The sequence below is a fragment of the Herpailurus yagouaroundi genome, unplaced genomic scaffold (genome assembly GCF_014898765.1).
Source record: "Herpailurus yagouaroundi ecotype Mexico unplaced genomic scaffold, PumYag 100, whole genome shotgun sequence".
Classification (NCBI taxonomy): Eukaryota; Metazoa; Chordata; class Mammalia; order Carnivora; family Felidae; genus Herpailurus; species Herpailurus yagouaroundi.
In genome coordinates, this window is record NW_024412391.1 from 1266845 (window position 1) to 1291043 (window position 24199).

The following is a 24199-nucleotide window of genomic DNA, read 5'->3' on the forward strand; positions in this document are numbered from 1 at the left end:
GGAGGGATGGGAGAGTTAGCAGAGGTGGGGAGGAACGGGGCAGAGAAAAGACAAGGGGCTCATGTGTGATGTGTGAGAAGAGAATTCGCCCCTCCCGTGACCCAGTTCCCCGTGTCATGCGCGTGTGTATGTGTGTGTGAGAAAGCTATAACAAAGCGGACCGACGTGATTCTCAGCTTTCCTCTTCCTCCTCGGTGTCCCCATCATCAAGACGGCATCTAACATTTCTTGAAGGTCGGCTCTAGGTCAGAGCCCACGTGAGGTAGTTTACACGTATTATCTCACTGAATCTGCTAACAACACTGTGGGCTGATACTCGTGTGCCCGTTTCACAGTGGAGGCCACTGAGGGACTGGGAGTAAGTTACGATGCCTATGAGGATGCAGATCCTAAGAGGTACAGCCCAGAGGTCTGTGGGATTCAAAGTCCAAGCTTCTCCCCTGTGCCGGCCTGGACCCTGTGCCATCGCAAGGCTAGCCTGGCACGATGCCCCCTGTGTGGGCACAGAACATTGGGAAGGAGTGGAGAGCAGGGTCACCCCAGTGTCGCTTCCGCCGTCTGTCCACCCCTCCCCCCATTTTTACTACATCTCTGTTTATGGATCTTCTGACTGATAAGACCCCAGCCCCCTTGGCCTCCATCTCCGGGAGCAAGACAGGTTTTCAGAGCTGGTGCAGATGCTGAAGGCCACAGGAACGTGTCAACTCTTCCTCTGTTGCTCCCCACGGCTCCCCACTCTGCATTCGTAGCGTTCGGCTACAGGGGTTAAACCCACAAGCTCAGGATGGAAGCCACTCGGCCCGAAATATCCAGATTCTGATGTCATTTCCCCGGGGATATCAGGAGCCGGGCTGGTAGATGGGCTCATTTCTACCGTCTGCTCTCACAGTTTGACTTCTGCTGGTGGCCCTGGGTGACAGTTTCAGGAGGGACGCTTGACTGAGAGGCAGCCTTTTGCTCAGTGGGATGAAGAGAATATTCCTTTTTCTGCTTCTCCTTCCTTTAAAAAAATTTTTTTTTAATTTTTTTTTCAACGTTTTATTTATTTTTGGGACAGAGAGAGACAGAGCATGAACGGGGGAGGGGCAGAGAGAGAGGGAGACACAGAACCGGAAACAGGCTCCAGGCTCCGAGCCATCAGCCCAGAGCCTGACGCAGGGCTCGAACTCACGAACCGTGAGATCTTGACCTGAGCCCAAGGCGGACGCCCAACCGACTGAGCCACCCAGGCGCCCCGCTTCTCCTTCCTTTTTGATGCCCTTCCTTGACCTTCACTTGTGAACTACCGGCCGGGACCCTCTCTACCCACCAAGTTTCTGTGCTGCCGTCCCCTCCAACATTTGGAGCGGAGTTTTTCGTGTCACACACGTTAGGATGGGTGCTGGCTTGTTCTTTCTGTCCATCACGTGGCAGCCGAGGGGAGAATGCGCATCAGACATGCCCCAGAAATACGAAGAATCAACCGGGCGCACGGTGGGGCTCACAACCCTTGTTCCTTACACACTCGGCTCATTCGTACGCTCAGTCACTCAGCAAACCCCTCCTGGGCCTCTCCAGGGTCAGAGGCTCAGGGGCACAGCCGTGACATGGTGCAAACAGGAGCAAAATCCCTGGGTTGTACCCTCTGAACACGACGGCACGCTTCCGTTTGTGGGAGCAACACCGCTGCCATCCGGGATTTCATAGCAGAGACGAATGACTCGCGCTCGCACCCGGGACGCTGGAGCCTTTGTAGAAACTGGCCTCCGAGCTCCTTCCCCAAGTTCGGCACTGGTTGTGGCTCATGACCGCTAGAGGGCATCTTAACACAGGCTCAGCGCCCGCGGCAGGCCCCACCGTCCACCAAAATCTCCCGCTCACGCCCCGTGGGGGGGGCGGGGGGCTCTCTTCCCAATCTCCTGAGCCGGGGGCGGCCGCCGCGGAGCCCTTGGGAACCTCAGACCGCATGGCGGGATGCATTTGTTTTTCAGAAAGGAGACACACTTCCGGGAGATAAAAACCTAGGACCCGTGCACGGGGAAACAAGGAGCTCAGCCTATTGTACTGAAAAGTAGCTTCGAGAATCACAATCCTGGAGAGTGATTTCGGCGCCCTGCAGACGGATGCAACAATACGATGCCTCCCAGACTGGACTTGAGTCGGCCCGCCAGACAAAAGAGAAATCCAGGAACCGCATCTTCTTTCTTGGGGGATGATTTATGTACTTGGTGGGCTTGGTGGGGGAGGGAGACGAAGTCTCCTCCAGCCTTGGGTTGACAAGCGTTGCTGCGTTCTGGAGAAGGAGAGAAGACTGACATCGCAAGCCCTACACCACCTCAGAAATTGCATTGCAACCGCTTTCCCGCTGAGCTGTAAGAAATGGAAAGCGAAGTAAACACATTTTTTTCTGGAGCGCAGGAGTGGAGGTCCTGTCTAGCCCCGGAGTGCATAATTCATTTGCAGATGAAATTGCTTTGGAGAAGAAATGAAAAACTTGGAAGTGTTGACATATTCATTATGAGTCTTTTTCTGTTTCAGATCAGATGAGCTGAATGGGTTGAACTCACTATTTTTTTTTCCCTTCCTCTGTGTAACTTTTATGGATTGCAAAAGAGCAAATACTGAATCCCTGCAGTAGAAAATAAGACTATGTGGTCCCTGTGTACCCCCGTCCCCCTGCCCCCCGAAAACCTTGAAGGAACAGCTCAGATACCTCTGTGAGTCTCCTCTGATCTACTCCCTCCCACCCCCGGGATGATCAATTTCCCCCTTTTCTGAGCTTCCTCCGCGGGAGCTTATGCTTCAATTGGCCCTTGGTTCATGTCTGTGTGATTGATGGCCTTTTCTGCTGGACTGTGGCTCACGGAGGCAGAAGCACATGTGCCCACTGGGAACACTCGTACTTACTCTCTGGGTTGAACTGCAAACCAGAACGGGAGCCTTGATCCTCTAGGCCCTGTTGATAATGACCTGACAGCTACTTTCTTACCAGTTTTGCTTTTAAGAAAGAGGAGGGAACTGGGAAGGAAGCACTTGCTGGACAACAGACTACGCTTGAGGTTTTCATTGAATGCACACACTCCCATTAAGCTAGGCGGCCTTATTCCCATTTCACAGATGAGGAAACAGAGTTCCATCGCTTGCCGGAGAACACGGTGCTACGAAATGGACGAGCTTGGCAAGAAGGCCTCCTTTTTATTCATGTCTTAGTAACAGCCTCTGAATGTGGCAATCCCAGTCCACGGGGGTCTCTGCTTAGACCCACACCCTCCCCGAAGGGAAGTCTTGCCCTTACGTGCCATGTCCTTGTTACCGGCCCCAACTGCTACTCCCCTCTGCTGCTACATCGCCTTTCTCGTACTTGCACGCTGTTGGAGAGGCCAACTCGTTAAAGTCTCTTCTGGACGAGAAGGAGGTAGACTAGGTTCCTCCTCTCTGCAGAAATGATATGACTGTGAACACAGCTCTTCTCTCCTCCCGGGACAGAAGCCCCTTGAGGGTAAAAGACGCGCTTTGTCCTCAAGTTCGTTTTGAATGAAGTTGGGCTACTTTGGGGTTGCCCTTCACATTAGCGAGTAGCCTCACGGATGGTGTTGATGACCAGCTGACTTCATCGACGTCAGGAGTGTTTGCTCTTCGGAACTTTCCTGTCATGTGGTGGACATGCGTAAGAGAGTAACGCCAACTGGACGTCACTGTGTGATGTTCTTGGCGATCCTCAGACGGTTTTCAGTATACGAAAAGTGCCTTGTTGATGGAATAGTCCAGCACCATCTTGAGAACACTCCCCTTCAGCAGAATCTTCATCATGCATCCTCAACTGCATCCTTAAATCCAGTGCTCACCCCTCTACGTATAGAGACGGTCTCCGTTAGAGGCCGCGAGTTGCTCTGAAGGCACCGGCAGGGGGAGGAATCGTAGGTCCTGAGAGCTGGGCATCTTCTCCTTATGGGAGACACTTCACCAAACAGTCCTACTCTTTATTTATTTTTTAATGTTTATTTTTGAGAGAGAGAGAGAGACAGAGCATGAGCGGGGGAGGGTCAGAGAGAGACAGAGACAGAGAATCCAAAACAGGCTCCAGGCTCCGAGCTGTCAGCACAGAGCCTGACTCAGGGCTCGAGCCCACAAACCGCAAGATCATGCCCCGTGCTGAAGCCAGACGCTCAACTGACTCAGCCACCCAGGCCCCCCCCCCCCCCCCCCCCCCCCCCCGCAACAGTCCTACTCTCTATTCTGAACTAAATAAGGAAAATGTGTTGAAACACCTTTCCAAGGGCCAAGGACTCCTCTAGCCCCCGCCCCAAACCAAATTATAAAAAGCTAATGAGGTCATGAGGTTTTTGATGTGTGACTCAGTTGTGCATAGGCTCTTCTGGAAACACCGAAAACAAAACAAAACTAAAACAAACTCTGAGTCACACACAGGCCAAATGAAAGGGCAACTTTCCAGTGTATCTATCCCTCTCTCTTCTCTTCCCAGATATCGTCTATGGAATGAAACCACTGTAATGATATCACTAACTAATAAAATATTGACCTCTGCCCTCCACCAAATTAAACATAAGTCAGTGTTCCACTGAAGTGGAAAGTGAAGTAAGTAATATATTTGCCAGACTCCCAACAGAGAGCGACTGGATGGCTAATGGCGCTTCTGGGAGGGAAGGACTGGGGGACTTTGTAGGTTCCTCATCATTCCTGCTGACACCCCCTTCTGTTGAGCGTGCCGGTGGTGTGAAGATTCTGCACATCCAAGGCTGTGAGTTCATCAGGCCGAGGACATAAACACTAAATAAGCCAAAGGCAAGAAGTTACAGTAAATGTAATTTCAAGAGCGGGGCCCTACGCTAGCTGGGTCAACTTCCTTTATTTGTTCTGACATCCCCCCAAAAGATTTCAGGTTTCCAAACAGCAGGATTTTCTTTACTAAAGGCTTGAACAGCCGCGGACGTTCAAATTTTCAGGAGTGTTTACATCCGTATACTTTTGAGGACTGTTCTCTATTCTCAGAAAGTTCAAGGGTAAAAAGGCACACGTTTTTAAGCGACTTATCTCAGCGGTGGGGTCTAAGTCCAGTCCAGGCTCCACGTTACCAAAGGAAAGGACACTATGATGTAAGTACACGAGGTAATGTTCACACCAACTTGAAGAACTGATCTGGAATTCTTCATGTGGCACCAGAACACTGGTCCTGAAGTTGGGCTGCTGAATTCTTTGTCACACAGGACCGTTATGGTTTTATGGTCCTCCAAGTGGGTCATTGAGTTACTTCTCATTTTGCGGCTAATAAAACTGCTCTAAAATTTTGTTGTTGTTGTTTTTGCCACCTACTTGATTGATAGATGGATTGATTTTCCCCTATAAAAAGCTGTATATGATGAATATATCCAACTTGATGAGTTTGGAGACAAGCATACATCTGTGAAACCACAACCCCAATCTACAAATTCTTGTAGTTATAGCAGCTGAGGTAGCCCGAGCTAAGGCAGAAGTCGGTGTGGCCATAACAGAAAGCTAAGCTCGGGAGCATTAGCACAAGAATGGACGTCCGAGGCTGGAAAGATGGAAAACAACAGTATGAGATAAAATAGTGTTTAAGACTGTCACCTCATGTAACCCGGAAGGCGGACTGAAGTGCCTGTGACCTGGAGCTCTGGGAAAAGTGTTTCCAAAGAGCCAGAACAGACCTGGGTATCAGTTGTTTCCTGCTGCCTAAGTCAAAGACGAGGTGGGTTCAGAACAGAATTGGCTGGTTTCCAAACATCAGTGAAAGGGAATAGACAAAAGTGCAAAACTTTAGAGGCTTGCATCAGGGAATAAGGAATCAACTGCAAGGAGATTTGACCAACAAAGGCACATTCGGGTTCCTCCGCTCCGCAAACTGGCTTAGCTCCGTGGGTGAAGGTAAAACCTGGAGTCTCAACTGCCCGCCCATGCCTTTTGTTTCAGACGGCCACAGGAGAGCTGTCGTGACCTTGAGAGAGAGGCATGGGAGCAAATGAGTACATATGTCCAAGCTTTATGTCCAGGAAAGGATGTAGGGTTTACTACTGGCACATGAAACTGACAGGAGGCAAACAGATCGGAAGCCGGCTCAGGTTTTAGAGGAATCGTATTGGCAAAGGAACCAATACAGTTGGTCTACAACAGACTCGTAAGTGTAAAACAGCCCTCAGCGCGACTGACGCTTGCAGGGCATGGACCCTTGAGGACCCTTCCCTTGCAGGAAATGCAATGCTTCAATGCACGCATTATCTGCAACCCTCAATTCAGAGGTGGCTACCGCCGATGATGGACAAGGCAGAGTGTCCCAGAGGACAGAGCCACGGAGGGCCACACAAATAATGGACAGAGATTTGGTTTAGTCAAGAACTACTTCCAATGCCAAAGGGATGGGAGGGGAGGGACGGTGGGGGCGGGTCCTTAGAGCACCTGCCTAGCACAATTCCATCACTACGAGGGGCCACAGGACTTCGCTTTTCTAAAACTATAGAAGACAGACTTCCATTGGGTTAAACCACTGAGACCTTAGGGTTAATTTGCAGTGGCAACTGGTGCTGTCCTAACATTTGTATCTTTTTCTCTGTCCCTAGCATTTAGCACACACTGTTGCCCTTGAGTATACTTCTCTGACCCTTTTTAGGATGCATATTCGATATGTAGCTCCAGGGATGAGCACTGGGTGTTGTATGGAAACCAATTTGACAATAAATTTCATATATTGAAAAAAAATGTAGCTCCACTGTCAGCTGCTTTTTATGTAATTTGGTTGAAGTTCTGATTAACAGCAGTCAAAAATGAGCATCTTTATTTTATTTTAAAAGTGATTTTTTTTTTGGGGGGGGGAACATTTATTTTGAAAATTCCTGATGAAAACAACTGAAGTCACATGCTCTCTGCAGCACAAAAATTTCGGGACCTAATCATCATTTGCTCTTGAGGACTTGGAAGTTATTTTTTAAAGAAAGTCCTTAATTTTCCTGGCGGGAGAAATCTGTTAGCCTCTTCTTGGCAAAGATGGGATGGCCCTCCAGTTAGATGAAAGCCAAAATGAACATGACATCCTTACCATCTGTTCATTTGGTTTGTGGAGAATACAGACTCTGAGTATCTATGCCAGAGAATATATCCCTGAGCTCTGTCTCTATTGTCTAACTTCCATCAAAACTCCCAAATATGTGATAGTTATTTTAAGAACAGGGAGTTTATTCATTTTTTTTTTGGAGCTAGTTTGACCCCTGGGATCAGGCCAGAGTATCATATAGGCCCCTTGCCCCTTTCGTGGGCCCGTCACCCCCTCCACCCCCGGAACTGTTTGCACCAAAATCCATTTTTAAGTTATGCTCATCGAGTGATGCTACATCAAACAGCCCTGTGAAAAACACATCTGTTGCAGGAATGTTGCTGAAGGCCTTGCCCACTGCCTTCCTCAGGGCTCACTATCTAACGAGGAGGACCCAGGGCCTCGATTATCACTGTATTAAAGAAAAAAAAAAAAAAAACCCTGAAGAGAGAGAGCAAAATGCCAAAATTTGTAGCGTTCGGCTGATAGACACAGAGGCGCGTGTTTTATTAGTCTCTGTGGTTGTGCATACTTTTGAACTATTTTGTAACAGTAATAATAACTATTGTTATTGTTATAAACCCACTCAGTTTCTTACCGGCCAGAGGTAGCTGCCAGGCTACTCACGGAACCACGCGCTCATGACCTGAGCCGAAACCAAGAGTCGGATGCTTAACCTACTGAGCCACCCAGGCACCCCCGGAGCAGCTTTTTATGCCAGTAAATATAACCCATGACATGTAAATATATGTATGTGTGTGTATGTGTGTATATATATATATATGTATGTATATACTTTTGTGACATGCTTCAATCCTCTATTTTGTTGTACAGACTGCCTGTGAACCACCTTACCTCCCTCATGGAACGGGATGAGGGATGAAAAGAAGGGGAGGAAGGAGAGACAAAGCCGTGGACATCAGGAAGGAAGGAAAGCGAGAAGAAAGGCTTTGTAACACAAGACTTTGAAATTATTCCTTGTAATGTTTTCGGTTCTTGGGTTCCTCTAATTGGCATGCATTTTCATCACCTACAGTACTTTTTCAGGTGCTCTCTGCCTGCCCGGGGTTTGTTTTACATCTTGACTGGCCGTAAGCCTTCAGCTATTATCCCCGGTGCAACTGTGAGTTTTCGTAAATGATGCCACTTGAGGGTTGTCACGGGTTCTGCTCACTCCCGGGTCTGATGACTCCTAGAGTCAGCTCCTCATTATCTATGTAGAGATGGGGCACTTTGTGTTCTGGCAGCAAATGTTTCATCCAAGGTCAATTTCCCTCCAGGGCTCAGCACCATTTCAGACAGTATGTGCTCAGGGAATGCAAATTAATTTAATGTTAGCTTTAGCCAAACCCAGCTAGGAAAGCAAACCTGCTTTTAAAAACACCATAAACACTGATAAACATCATTGGAATTATGTGCTGTTTGTGCGTGTGTGAACGTATAAAATTTCGCCTTAATTCCAAAGGCATAGCGTTTTTATATTCCTGTTTGAATTAGCCTTAGTTTTGTTCTTTGATGAGAAGTGCGTTTTAATTTGAAATTATTCAAATATCTTTGTCATTATATTCTGTTACAACTGGGGGCTCTCAAAATGGGTTGAAGTTACTTGGGTTGCATGTTTTTCTTTGATTATAAAAATGCAACGCGTACCAAAAGCACGCAGCACATGCTTACAAGAGAAAACGAGGAAATACAGAAAACTCTAGAGGAAATGAAACCATTTGTAATCCCTTCATACAGAAATGATCATGATGAACATTTTCCTATAGCTCTCCGACACTTTCTTAAGGTTGCAGAAGTTCTCAAGGTGGATTTGTAGACCGCTTCCAGAAAAACAAAAACAAAAAAAAAAAAAAAAAGAAAGAAGGTATTTTCTAGAGTTCTAAAGGTATCCTTGGATTTACTAGCATGGTCCATGAGGCCTCCCTGTCTGACCTACTTTTCTTTTTTTTTTTTTTCTTTTTTTTTTCAACGTTTATTTATTTTTGGGATAGAGAGAGACAGAGCATGAATGGGGGAGGGGCAGAGAGAGAGGGAGACACAGAATGGGAAACAGGCTCCAGGCTCTGAGCCATCAGCACAGAGCCCGACGCGGGGCTTGAACTCACAAACTGCGAGATCATGACCTGGGCTGAAGTCGGACGCTTAACCGACTGCGCCACCCAGGCACCCCTAACTTTTCTTTAAGGAGAAGCCATATCTTCTTTTTTTTTTCTGGCCATCATCCTAAACTTTATGTTCCATCAGAGCTGGGCTGGAGAGACTGGGCTGAGAAAGACCAGAGCACTCAGGGACCACAAGGTCTTGCCTAGTTGAGTTCAAGTGCATTGGGGCATCTGGCTTTCTAAACACATCCAGAAGTCTCAGTGCTATTGCCTTGCCCTACGTGCCAGGAAGAGGGAGCGGAGGGGTCCCCGTCACCCTGATTACACGTCTATGCTGTTCCTACCCTCGAAGTGTTGTGTGGCCAATGTTTTCACACCTCTTAGGTCTCTTTTTCTTTCTGGAACTGGGCTCCTATTCTTTTTTTTTTTAATTTTTACTTTTTTATTAAAAAATTTTTTTTAATGTTTACTTATTTTCGAGGGAGAGGGAGAGACAGAGCATGAGCAGGGGAGGACAGAGAGAGAGGGAGACCAGATCTGAAGCAGGCTCCAGGCTCTGAGCTGTTAGCACAGAGCCTGACGCGGGGCTCGAACTCCTGAACCGCGACATCATGACCTGAGAGGAAGCCGGACGCTTAACCGACTGAGCCACCCAGGTGCCCCTGCAGCTTCTGATATGAGCCAGGCACTGAGCTCACCTTTTTGACACGTACTTGATGGATCGTACAGTAAACTGTAACTGCACATTGTCATTTTCCTAGGAAAGACCCGTCCTTAAAACACCCTCCGGCATTTACTGCTAAAGGCCAAGCATAAACTCCATATCAAGTTATGAATTTGACATCCACCACTGCTCAGAAAGACACAGGGCTGCTCGTGCCTTTTCTCTGCAGCCTGAACTTCCCCCAGCAACCAGCCGGATCCGAATGCGGTCTGAGTGGCGGCTAAGCCCCTGCCAAATGACACTCCACTCTGCTGACAAAACAGTGTCCCCCTGCGGTTCTTCTTCCTGACAGGTATCTATTTTGAACTCCTTCTAGAGAATGCAGTGACAGTTCCCATCCTTGATCTTTCTGGCTTCGTTCCCAGGGAGACCTCCTCATGCTATGTTTTATTCATGGTGTCTCCCAGGCTGGTTTCTCCATTGTTAAAAATCAGTGGTGGGGGCAGGGACAATCAATGAACCTGAAATAAAATTTGACTGTCGTAACAACACCATCCCTTTGTGTGTTCAGAGCCAACAACCAGAGTCTGAGATTTCGGGGAAGGTCTGTGTTTTGAAGATTTTTAAGGCAAAGCATCCAAAGAAGAAGTAGAAGAAGAAGAAAACAAAAACAACAACCAACGTTATTCATATTGTGTCAGAGTAGTGAAGGAAGTAGGTCAGATAAACTGAAATAACCTTCGCGGGGAAACATGATGAGCTTCACGCATCTGACAACATGGAGAAAAACAATGGCATGATAGATAAAAACAGGAGACTGATAGATGTGTGAGTCTGAGAGTTACAAAGAATATACATAGCAAACATTTCTTCTACCGCCTCCCTAAGAAATGTCTGCGCCATCAACTCTGTCACTGACTCTCCTTTAATAAACGACATTTCTTTCTCCCTCGCTAGTTAGGGGTTTGTAGGAGAGGGTATAGTACGGGTCTCTTCCGCCTGCCCCAACCACCCAAAACGAAACCAGCATCCACGTAGAACAGCACGTAGAGACTATAATACTCTAAGACGTACAGCTGACACGGACGCACATGGATACCTTGAGAATTATGGTCCTCTCGTGACGGGTGATGTTGACACTGTGGGGCTGTCCATTGGCCATGTTCCTGTGGTCTACATCAATGTTATATGGCTGTCTGGTTCCGCCCAGGTTGTACTGAATCTGTAGGCTTCCTATATAAGGAAAAGAAAAAAACTCTGTAAGTTCTGGCGTCAGGTGTCACTTTCAGGTCACTTCCTCTCAGATTTGCACCCTTCACTGTCCTCCAGTTTCACTTCCGTTCTGAGTTCTGACACACCAGCTCAGTGGTACACCAGACCGTAAGGGTTGAGGGCACCAGCCGCACGAGAGTTTACCAGTCTCACAACAGTGAGCTCTCAGGGACCGTCATCTCAAAGTTGAAGCAGCAAATGGTGTAAATGATCCAATCTGGAACTGTGCCTGGGAAGGAGAATGAGAACGTATACAACATAGGACCGTGGAGACGCCTGTAGACTGACAAAGCACTACGTGAAATACAATGTGAGCGCAGGACGCGGGGATGGGCTCACGCCATCGGCGAAGTGTGACATTTGGCATATAAAAGAATCATGAGCATACAATATTAAAAATAAAAATAATTTACGAAAGATAACCATGTGGGATACTGGGGGGCTTCGCTGAGACCAAGAAAACGAAGCGATGCGTTTTATTCTAGGTTAGGGATGGCATTCCGAATGCAAATGAAATGAAATGAAATGAAATGAAATGAAATGGTGGCATTCTGAACGCAAATCAAAGGAAAGATGGGCTTCCTGGGCCCCCCAAGCCTTACTCCTCCTAAGTTCTGGCTCATTTCACCTCAACACGTTATTCTTTTCTCCTCTCCGTCTTGCTTCTCCCCGGTGATGACAGACAATATTCAAAAAGAGAAATATAGTATTCTGGATCCTGCTGTTAATTAATCCGCACCGCAAACATAACTTGTATTTACTTATGATTTTTACAGGCATCAATTTTTTATCTCATTTTTAACTCAAACTGGAATCTTCACGTTAGTAGCTTTCGACATCCCATCGCTTAAAGACAGGGCCGGCAATCTGGCCAGAGTGACCAGCTGTAAATCATCTCACAGGGTCTTTGTGACCTACCAGAGGAACAAAACTGATACCCTGATCTTTAAGTTGTGAAATAAAACATGATGATGAAAACTTAGAAAGTAAACAGCAAGAAGAAAATAAATAACGGAAAGTCACCGGAAATTCCACCATCCAGGGATAGCTACTCTAAATATTTTGCGGTATCTTTTCGCAGAAATCGATCATGCCCTTCCATATCCGTATGTTCATACATAAGTGCAATAGTTTCTAAACACTGCCCTCCCTTATTTAGGCATCGTAGCATTACAGGTGTCGTTTAAATACTGCACTGTGTTCCTGGGACTGAAAGCAGCATTCATTAGATTAATTGAGAATTAATTGTATTTCCTAATTTTGCCTTCTGGTCCAATTTGACAAACCTTCCGTAGTTCTACGTTTTACCTTAGTATTTTATCCTAGGTTTGTTTGCTTTGAGCGTTTCAACCAAGCTGTTGATTTTCACCTCCTAAGTGTGTTTCACTCGCTCTCTCCATCTCGGGGAAGCACAAGCACCTCCTGGCACCGGAGTGCCCTGTGTGGACCCTAGAGGAGCCTTCTTCCTGGCCAATGCAGATGAGCTGACCTGTCTCTGTGCCTTGGTGCTGGCCACGTGACATCAGGGACCCGACGGCCACCACCTGGACTTCACCTGCATCGTCTTCTAACTGCATCACCTGATCTGAATCAGTTTCTCCTTTTTAAAAAAAAATTTTTTTTAAATGTTTATTTATTATTGAGAGCTAGACAGAGACAGAGCATGAGCAGGGGAGGGGCAGAGAGAGAAGGAGACACAGAATCCGAAGCAGGCTCCAGGCTCCGAGCCATCAGAGTTCGACGCAGGGCTGGAACTCACAGACCGCGAGATCATGACCTGAGCCGAAGTCGGACGCTCAACCGACTGAGCCCCCCAGGAGCCCTGTTTCTCCTTAACAATGAGCCCTCCTGGCCTCACTTCATTGTGAGGTGGGTCCTCTCTTTCTCCGTGCTTCCTCTCCCTACCAATCCCAGGAAAGGAGAGGTCTTACTGGCACTTCGAACACAACATATGCAAAACCAGACGTTGATCTTCGCCCCCCTCCTCCTCAAAGTATCCCATCTCCATTTTCCACCTACTTCAGGTTATTTAAACTTGAGGTTATTATCAAAAGCCCTGCTCTCCCTCTTCCCACTATATTAAACGCAAGATCTGTCAGCAAATCTCCTTGGCTCTATCTTTATTACTTTTTATTATTCTTTTTAGTGTTTACTTATTTATTTTGAGAGAGAGAGAGAGAGAGAGAGAGAGAGAGAGAGAGAGAGATCAGGGGAGGGGCAGAGAGAGAGGGAGAGAGAGAATTCCAAGCAGGCTCCACACCGTCTGCACAGCACCTGACACGGGGCTCGAACTCATGAACTGTGAGATAAGGACGTGAGCCGAAATCAAGGGTCGGACGCTCTGCTGACTGAGCCACCCAGGCGCCCTGGCTCTATCTTTAAAATACACCCCGACACTTATTTTTCATCACCTCTGTTTCCACTCCCTGGACCACACCACCAGCATCATTTGCCTGGATTACGGTACTCCCCTGCATTCTAACAAACCTCCCTGCTTCCACCATTCCTCCACCTGTCCTACCCCAACCGGGCTCTGCCCCCACTGACCCAGGCCCTTCTGAGAGGGCAGTCAGAGGTATCCTCTGCTCAGGACCCTCCATGGGTTCCAATCTCACTCAAAGTAAAAAACCAGTCTTCATCATGGCTCACCAGGCCCTGCATGGGCCTTCTCCTTCTCCTATAAGATCTAAGATAATCTCTTATTCTCCTCTTTGTTACTCCTCACTAGTCCACATTAGCCTCCTTGCTATTTCCTCAGAAGCCAGCATGTTCCTGCCTCAGGACTCTTGTGCTGACTGGCTCTTCTGTCCCGGATGCTCACTCATTCCCAGTTATCTGCATGGCTGACCCCTCCCCCCCTTTAGGTCTTTGCTCACATGTTGCCTTCTCAGTGATTATTTCTGTGAGTTCCTCATTAAAAGAAGAATTTACCCACTTCTTTTCCTTGGGCAGGCCTTCCCTTTTCTGCCTTAGTTTTTCCTCATGAGAGTAAGAATCTTTGTTTCTATTCTCTATACTTTCTTCCCAATTTCCAGAATAACGTCTGATACTTAGTAGGTGCTGAAAAAATGTTTGCTGAATGAATGAATGATGGTCTCCCTGCTTCTGTGTTTTTTTCTTTTGCAGAGAGATTTCTTCAAAATGCATAAATGAGGGTCACCTGGGTGGCTCAGACAGTTGGGCATCTGACTCTTGATTTCGGCTCAGGTCATGATCTCTTGGTTTGTGGGATCGAGCCCCATGTCAGGCTCTGTGCTGACAGGGCTGAGCCTGCTCGGGATCCTCTCGTTCCCTCTCTGCCTCTCCCCTGCTTGTGCTGTCTCTCAAAATAAATAAATAAACATTTTGAAAAATGCATAATTGAGGGGTGCCTGGGTGGCTCATTTGATTAAGCATCTGACTCTTGGTCTCAGCTCAGGTCTTGATCTCAGGGTCATGAGTTCAAGCCCTGAGTTCAAGCCCTACTTAGAAAAAACCAAACACAAACAAAAACAAAGTGCATCACGGACTGTTTCACTGGTCCACTAAAAACTCTTCAAAGCCTTCCAGTTGCTCATAGGATGAAGAGATACATTCTAAGTACAGTGTATGATGCCCTGTCTGATCTGAGTTCTGTCTGTTATTTTCAAATGATGCCATTTACTCTGTCACATTTTACATTCCAGCTACCTTGGACTTCTGTTATCCCCTAGAAAATACAATTTCTACCCCAGGACCTTTGGATACGCTGCTCCCTTTTCCTGAGCTGCTTCTCTCCGCACCCTTCAGTGTTTTACCCTATTTTTTCCCTTTCCCCTAATAGCATTACAAACAATCTATTATTTGGGACCGTGCAGGAAGTGATTAGACAGTTGTTTGGTTACATGCAGAAAAACAAGTTGATTGCCTTGAGTGTTGACTCCCTACTTCTCGTGGACCCTGTATAATCACAGCCAGTTTTCTCAAATACACAGCTGTATTCATTCATCATTTATTTATTCATTTCTTCAGAACACATTTGTCCAGTGCCCATGAAAAGCGCTGCTGAATCCAATTTTTTTCTCTTTTCCACCTTTCTTTCTTTGCAAATATGATTTAAAATTTCGGTAACTGCCTCACTTAATGGCAACTGAAATGATTTGCTTTGAGAAAACAGACGATTTGGAATGTTAAATTTATACGTAGCCGATATCCATAAACAGGAATGGCAATATTCTTGAATAATAAAATTTAAGCGATATATTTATTCCTTTCAAATAATAGTACAAGAGGACCGCTAAATGATGGGAGGGAGAATATTAATATTTGCCATTAATATAAAATATTATTAAAATGGGAAAATACATCTCTTGCATTTCTGGTTCATCTCCCAAGTGAATTAAAGCAGTCACAGGGGCCTGCTCTTTTATTGGCTGTGGGAAATAATGTGCTTAACAGATTTACTCTCTCCTGGCCGTCATCATTACCCTCACCAAACACTTACGGGGCACCTATTGTAGGCAGGAGATGGAGTGCGGGGGGCTTTTCATCTCGCTGAGAAGACAGGGCATATTTATAACAAAGACAGCAGTCCGGTGCGCTAAGTGCTGGACAAGTGACATTGAAAAGAAGTGTCGTAGGAGTCGAAAGAAAGGAGACATCAATGAAAGGAGGTGAGGCTCCGTCTGGCCCTAGAATGAAAGACAGGTGTCGGAGCCAAGAGGGAGCCGCAGTTCTTTGGGCTAAGTGGGCAGGAACAGGGGTGTCACACGCGTTTGGGGAATGACGAGGAAGAGGAGGGTGGTGGGGCGCTGGACACGTGGCAGGCTGTAGATCCCACCTGTGGACTGTGGGTAGCGGGAACTGCTAACCAGAGTACCTGTTACCACTGACGCCGACTTCAGACTGCGAAGGGACAGGGCAGTGCTTTACAGCGACTGTCTGGACTATCCCCCACCCCCACCCCCCCCCACCCCCCGCCTGAGGGAGACCCCGTTTTACAGAAGAGGGCGCTGGGCACGAAGCAGATTGAAACCCGGATGTTCGGGTTCTACACTCGGAGCTCTCACCCCGGAGCCCAGGGTCTCAAAGGGCAGGCTGCATGATTTGGGATTCCTCCTGCCCTTCCTGGGGGAGGAGGGCCCTACTGATGCATGATGAGGGACCTTGTGCACGAAGGCTGTGGTGGGTAAGAGCAAGGTGGGGAGGGACTGGAAACAGGGGAGGGAGGGGTCAGAGTGCACTGCCATCCCTTGTGGGGGTAACAGGTGCCAGGAGCCTGGCTCCCCCCAAACCTCAGCAGACCTGCAGGAGCCCCGGCCGTTGGATGGAGTCCCTGGGTCGGTGGCCTCCCAAACACAGCCTCGTCCATTTGTTCAAGCGCCACTCACATGTAAGAATTTTCCATGTATGCCATGGCAGGAGCGACGTCGCGGGGCATCGAATTCGAAGGCATCTGCCAGGAGACCAGCGGTGGGGAAGAAAAGACAGCGACGTTCCCCAGGGACACGCCCCCCAAGGGGGATGACGGAGCATTGGGAATGGTGGCACGCCTGGGAATCTGGGTGTCTGGGCGACGCCTGCACTGTCAGAAGCACAGGGTCTGGGGGAGGACCAGAGGGTCTGGTTCCGGAGCAGCGATGGCAATAAAGCCTTCAATGTGTTGTTACATTTGAAGGATGGCAGGGCGTTCCGTCAAGGCTTCCTAGTCTTTAATTTTGGCCTGATAGTTTGGCATAGTCCTTGCTGAATGAATTCTTCAAATATTTCTAACTTTAAATACCAACTAATAAAAAACACAGTCTTTGAAGTGTGAGAAAAACAAATTCTGTAGTAGAAATTATTAAAATATTTTTTTTAATGTTTCTTTTTGAGAGAGAGAGAGAGAGCGCGCGAGCACAAGCTGGGGAGGGGCAGAGAGAAAAGAAAGAGCTTCCGAAGCAGGATGCACCCTGTCAGCACAGAGCCTCCTGCGGGGCTCAAACTCACAAACCTCGAGATCATGACCTGCGCAGAAACCAAGAGTCGGATGCTTAACCAACTGAGCCACCCAGGGGCCCTGAGAAAAACAAATTTTCATTAGTTGTCTGAGGACGGCCTTGCAAAGGTGGAAAGAAGCCAACTGGTTATGCTTTCCAGATGCATGGAGAGTGTTCTAGAACTCTCTGCAGTGTGGAGAGAGTGGTAAAGCTCTGGGCCTGGAACCAGATTGCCAGCTGAGGGTGAACGTCACCTGACCTCGCTGTACTCCAGTTTTATCATCTGCTGAAAGGGGATGAAGAGTGGTGTCTACTTCGTGGTTGTGTGGCTCACAGGAATTAATGCAGCTGCCACACAGCACCCCTTGGGGCATCATTAAATGGTAGCACCAATGTGGAACCGATTACTTGAAACCCTTGCACGTGAAGAACGCCCACCAACACAAGCATGAGTGTTCACAGGGACGGGCATAGGTTGTGGGAATGAGAGTTACTGATATTGTTGGGGACTGCATTTAAAAATTTTTTTTAACGTTTTATTTATTTTTGAGACAGGGAGAGACAGAGCATGAACAGGGGAGGGTCAGAGAGAGGGAGACACAGAATCTGAAACAGGCTCCAGGCTCTGAGCTGTCAGTGCAGAGCCCGACGCGGGGCTTGAACTCACGGACCGTGAGATCATGACCTGAGCCGAAGTCAGCCGCCCAACCAACTGAGCCACCCAGGCGCCCCATGGGGACTGCATTTTAATGTGGCAGTGACTTAAGGAGTAGATAGCACGGCACCTTCTGGGAAAAGTTCATAAAGCCTTGAGAAGCCACATGTGAGCACCACCCCTGGGCTCTGGGAGGTTGGGGCACGGAAGTGGAGAGCATCATCACACTAAAAATCCATGTAACCCGATCCAGGGGGAAATAAGCTTAACTCATGAACTTCTGGAAAGCAGGGGCCATGTCCTTTTTTCTTCGGCTTCCTCACTGATTTTACTTATTATCTTTTGCGATGCCTTGCGAGCATTTGACATTTATAAAAGAGTAGCAGGAGAAGCAAATCAACAAACAAGAGGTGCTTTCTGCTCATATTATGGCGTTTTTGTTTTCTATCCACATTTTTCACAGAGCTAAGCTGATATTATATAGTCGAGGCGGTAGCTTGCCTTTTTTTTTTTTTCATTTAACATTGAATTACATACAACTTTTTTCTCCACGCTCTTTTCTCCATAAATGTTACTCTTAATGGATACATGGTAGTCCTTAAAATGCTGACTCCCTCTTTTACCAACCATTTTACTACAGTTGAACTTCAAGGTCTTTCCTCATACTTATTTTACAAATAATAAGAGAATAATAATAGAGGAACATTCTCATGCTGCATCTTTGTCTGGTGTTTGGCTTATTTCTGCCCCTCCAAGCAGGGGAGGGGCAGAGAGCGAGGGAAACACAGAATCCGAAGCAGGCTCCAGGCTCCGAGCTGTCAGCACAGAGCCCGACACGGGGCTCGAACTCACAAACAGTGAGATCATGACCTGAGTCGAAGTCAGACGCTTAACTGACTGAGCCACCCAGGAGCCCCTTGCCTCTAAACTTTTTAACCAAGAGTGAATTGTCCAGAGAAGAAGTCTAAGAATTTGCTAGGCTTTAAAACTCAAGCTGACCTGGGTTCATAATGATAATTTTTGCTCCCGTGGGAGACAATCCTGATCTTTAAGAATAATCACTGCAGAGCAAGAAGGTGGGGGCAATGAGAGAGGTTGTGTCCACTTCTCAGCCCATATAATCTCTCTGGGAAATTGAAGGAGAGACATCTGCTCCCTGATAGACCTACAATATTTCCATTTTTGAAAAAACAATTTTATTAAAACTTTTAAGCGTCTTAGAATTAAAGTTTTCTAAGAGGAATGGAACCCTCAGTGTTTGGCACGCATCTGTATTTTTAGGACTGCTTGGACTTCTCTGAAAGATCATAAGCCCACTGGTGTATTCACACAGGACAGCAACTGTGGTCTCGCTCTGACCCTCTTGAGTTCCATGCCTATTTGGAGATCAAGATGGTCCCAGACGTTACAAGTGTGAATACACTCCTGCTTTAAGCAAGCCTTATGAATATATTTTATCTTATGGGATATATTTTATGAATGTAAAATTCTGAGAGGGATTAGGAATGAAAACGTTTCTGTTTTTCTATTTCTATTGAAAGTTATATATGTTCTTTAGGAACCTACTGATACATTATCATAAATCAGGGTAATTCATTGATTTATATTAAATTAATTCCACGACTTCAAAGCTCATCTCTATTTAGTACAGCAGTGAATGTATTTGTTTGACAGGAACCAAAAAAAAAATCATCACACATACGAAGCCATCTCATTTTCATGTAATATGATTCTTGTAAAGAACGTGACATGCCTTAGCAAGATTACTACGACACATTGCTAGAAAGCACTCAACGGACAAGTTCCTTTCTTGGCTCTCCTACCGGGATACGAGATTCAAAGACTTGGGTGACTTGCTCAATGTCCTGTGGGGAATAAAGGACGAGGCAAGAGCAACCCAGACTTTCTAGAACATTCTGTCCACCCAACATGAAGTAGCAAAGCTTAGGTATCCTTGTCCTTACCGGTGGGTTTGATGAGAACGGCCAAGAAGTCTGTCGTGAAAGAACTGACATACAGAAGGATGCAGGGCGCCTTGGTGGTACTGAAGCTGAAGTGGATCCCCTCGTGGGTCAGGTCCGGAGGGGAGTTGTTCTGATCCGGGGACATGTCTGACCTACTGCCCGACTCTTTGGCACTGACCCCCGATGCCTGGAAGTTATACCGTAGCCACATCCCTTCTTCAAAAAATGCACCGACATCTGTTGAAAAGAAAAAGACGGAAAATTGAAAAACGAGGAGAAATCAGATATGCTGATACCGACAACAACTTAAACTCGGGTAGACTGTTAATTTTGTAGTAGCCTCAGTTCAGAGGGCAGGTCCTGACTCCGGGAGGGGATCAGATTAGGCTACCTTCTATGGAGATGGATCTTATTTCATCAACATGAATAATCTATCAAAAAAAAAAGTCAAGTATGGAGGTCAGTAAATTAAAAAAAAAATTAATGGGACACCTGGGTGGCTCAGTTGGTTAAGCGTCCGACTTCGGCTCAGGTCATGATCTCACTTTATGAGTTTGAGCCCCGTGTCAGGCTCTGTGCTGACAGCTCAGAGCCTGGAGTCTGCTTCAGATTCTGTGTCTCGCTCTCTTTCTGTCCCTCCCCTGCTCACATCCTTTCTCTCTCTCTCTCTCTCTCTCTCTCTCTCAAAAATGAATAAACGTTAAATTTTTTTTTAAATATTAATAAAAATTAAGAAACTGAAATCATACCGGAAAAAATTTTCGCGTACAGTACTTAGGCCAAATAACTAATTTAGGTAGAAGAGATAACCCTGGAAATAAAGGAAGTGGTATAACATGAACACCAGTTTAAGGAGCTCCTGGGTACCCTCTTTGAGACTGGCGTTGGTTTGGACGTTCACAAAGGAGAGCCCTCTGCAAAACCCTGGGGAAGTCCCAGAAGGCTTTGGGCACAGTGCTTAACATCACAAGACGTGAAGCTAGAGAGAACTGGGTTTGAATCTGGCCGTAAATTAGCTGTATGGTTTTATGGGAAGTTACTTAATTTCTTTTTTTTTTTAAGTTTATTTACTCATTTTGAGAGTTGGAGAGTGCAAGCAGGGGAGGGGCAGAGAAAGAGGGAGAGAGAGAGAGAATTCCAAGCCCGATGCAGGGCTTGACCTCATGAACTGTGAGATCACGACCTGAGTCCAAACCAAGAGTTGGATGGTTAACCGACTGAGCCACCCGGGCACCCCTTAACCAACTTCTTGAGGCCTCAGTATTTTATACGTGAAAGAGAGACAATAATAGTGAAAATTAAAAAAGATAATGTGAAGCGATCAGCCCCAAATAAATAGAACCTATTATTATTACTACTATTAAGAAGTTAAAAGAACAGTTGCTAACCCTTCTTTGGTGTTTGTCGATGGCCTAATCATTGCTAATTGGTTCTTAATCACTTCCTGGCAGCCCAGCCCCTCTGTTGATTCTCCCACTGTTTGCTCCCCAGTGTTCCAACATCACCTCCTAACTCAGGGTGAAGGCTGAGGTTCCCTCTCCAGATTTGTTTGGTCCTCGTTGTTACAGCTCCCTTTCCCTCTGCACGTGCCCTTCTGAAAGTGTTTCTCAAACTTCATTGCCTGTGGAACCTGTTATTCTCACAACACCCAATGCCCACCAAATTAATACCATGAAGAACATGTTTTGTGAAACGCAGCTCTATTGTCATGAGTAGGAGAGGACAAATTCCAAAAGGGTTCTCTCAGCTGGAAATTCAGAAATTTGTCTGTGTTAAATAAGTCTAGGACAGATTTGGTGTGGCGTCGTGAATCAGGGTCTGGAGTCAGGCACCTGTGGACGGATCCGGACCTACCTATTAACCGTGTCAACTTGCTAACAAACCTGTTACCCTGCTAAGCAACTGCAGCGTGTGAGACTGTCTTACATAATTAACAGCTGCCTTGCTTGAAATGCAAGGACCTTTGATGGGAAACACAGGATTAAACAATGCTTAATCCATGCTAGTCACTGAATGACTTACTGGGATGTCTGATGCCATACTGGGAGACCTTTCTGTCCAGCAGAGGGCACAGGAGACACATGTCAACAATTTGCAATCTTTCTGGTGAGTGTTACGGAGGTTAACTCAGCAGATTGTGTGATGAGAACCCTCATCCGAGCTTGGAGGATCCTGAGTTGGCTTTCCTGTGCTTTCAGCAGACATCTATTGAGTGCTGTCTGCTGAGGTTACAATCCTTGCTCCCATCAAGCCCTGGATCTAGAGGATTTAGACGACCAGGCATCATCAGAACGCAGTGGGGTAAGCACAGGACCAGGTGATACAGGGGGTCCTGGAATATGAGGGGCACCGGCCCTGTCTAAAAGGGGCCAGGGAAGACGTCTTGGAGAAAAGACAGGAAGCCAAGACTCAAAGAACCAGAGGCTATGTCAACATGGCGGGAAGCCCAGCTTTCTAGTTGAGGGAGCAGCGTGCATCAATGCTTGGAGCAGAGACAGTGCGGTCAGAGGGATCATACCTCGGGTGAAAGTCATAACGTTCTTTTTACATCATCAGTTGTTTATGCAAGACTCATTAGCGCGCCACTACATTTTAGGTTGGGCGTTGGGGAAACAGTGAACGAGAAAGAGGTAATCACTGAGCTCAGCAGTTCAGAGCCCAGTGGGACAGACGGATGCTCCTAGGCCAGCTGCTGTGAAAGTGTCTAACAGGGGTGCCTGAGTGGCTCAGTGGGTTAAGCGTCCGACTTCAGCTCAGGTCACGATCTCACGGTTCGTGAGTTCCAGCCCCGCGTCGGGCTCTGGGCTGACAGCTCGGAGCCTGGAGCCCACTTCGGATTCTGTGTCTCCCTCTGTCTGCCCCTCCGCTGCTTGCACTCTGTCTCTCATATGGTCTCAAAAATAAATCAACATTTAAAAAAATTTAAAAACAAGAAAGTGTCTAACAGATGGTGGGGGCTGGGGTTGGGCGAGGGGGTCAGTCAAGGGGCGCAAGCAGGGAAGGTTGCCTGAAGCAGACACACCAGGGGGTTCACTGGGCCACCAGAGAGGTTCTACCAGAGGACGAGGGCTCGTTATCTGAGAACGTCTTTGGGCCATGCAGGAGAGAAGGGGTCGATCGAGCTGGTGCCTGGAGGTCGTGGAGTCCTCTGAACCCAAGCCCAAGAGGCAGAGAGACAGGGGCAACGTATTGGAAGAGATAAATGTATCTGGCGGTTGAAACTCAAGATCAAATCCCGAAGAACCTGGGCCTAGGGAGGGCTTCTGGGCAGTAGAGGCGGAGGAAGCCCCAGGCACCCCAGCTACAGATGCCACACATCGCCGGCAAGAACCCGGGCTTCCCTGAGCCACCTTCAGTTACTACGCTTCCAGAGAGTGGGCCGAACCGAGCGTCCTCGATAACATTTCTCTGCTAAAATGCTGGTTCCCGGGCTTAGCTCCAGAAGTTAGCTCTGAGGGCTCGACTCAGAGGGTCTTGGGAATCAGCAGGTAGAACAGGTTCCCCGGATGATGCTTGTGCACACAGGGCTTTGAGATCCCCGGAGCCTAAGCCGAGGCAGGACGGCGCACCTGGCTGAGGAGGTAGCTGGGCGGTCCCGGGGGGTGAGCCATTATGCATTCTTCAGCTAGAGGGGTGACCGTCCTCCCAAGGCAGATCATGAACAGAAATTCAGAAAGCGAAGGGTTTTAGATAAACAGACCAAAAAATATGCTACAGAGAGTACTTTTGGTGTATTTTAGAGTCATCATTAGAAAGCTTTATGGATTCATGTCAGTTCTGGAGGAAGGAGAATACCAGGCTCGAAAAGTGTTATTCTAAAACTACACCATAAACCAACTGTTAAGCCAAGGCCTGGGAGTGCCGTGAACCACGTCGGTTTCCCAGTGGCAGATTTACGGCTGTCACTTCGCTGTTTCACACGGTTTTTAAGGAAATGCCAAATCAGGGTTTGCAATATCATTTAGGAAAGGAGGACTCCCATCCTTTCTGAATGAATGACTAAAATAACGCTAATTTAACAAGCGCCAAATAACATCTTTTCCCTCCCTAAATGATCAAATATTACTGATGTAGAACGTGTAATTTATAGTTTTATACTAATACGAGATAGCTTGCGTTTTATGATGTTCGTTTTTTAGATGGAAAAAATGACGAACTTGGAGTCTTTTTTACTCTAAGATGCATTATAAAAGAGATTTGTTGAACTATATCATGCTTCTCAAAATTCCAAACAATGGTGCCTCACCTGCAGGTTCAGGATCATAAGGATGCCAGAAAGCCTGAAGGCAGGCAAGCTACCTTGTCGTAATCGCTTCTCGGTTCTCGAAATGGGCCCCTGACTGACGAAGAAAAGTCCGCGAATGTTTGGAATAAAATCCACAGGACTGTCCATCCCAGAATAATACCATAAAGATATCCTTTCCCTCGCTTAACCAAATCCCTGACGCTCACCATGAGAGAGCAATGGCGCTCACCTGTTACTGTTATGCATCTTTATTTATTTATTTTTTTGACAGAGACAGTGAGAGCGCACGTGGGCAAGTGGGGGCGGGGCAGAGGG

General features: G+C 47.1%; 1 protein-coding gene across 1 annotated transcript in view; it reads right to left on the bottom strand.

The window, feature by feature from the left end:
• The window catches only part of CNTNAP2 (contactin associated protein 2), a 2003978-nt gene that overhangs the window by 143670 nt on the left and 1836109 nt on the right, over window positions 1–24199 (bottom strand). The window contains exons 19-20 of the mRNA XM_040471688.1: window positions 19639–19875; window positions 10911–11044 (exon numbers count right to left, since the gene is read on the bottom strand). Of these exons, the coding sequence (XP_040327622.1) occupies window positions 10911–11044; window positions 19639–19875 (371 nt within the window). The remainder of the gene's footprint in view (window positions 1–10910; window positions 11045–19638; window positions 19876–24199) is intronic.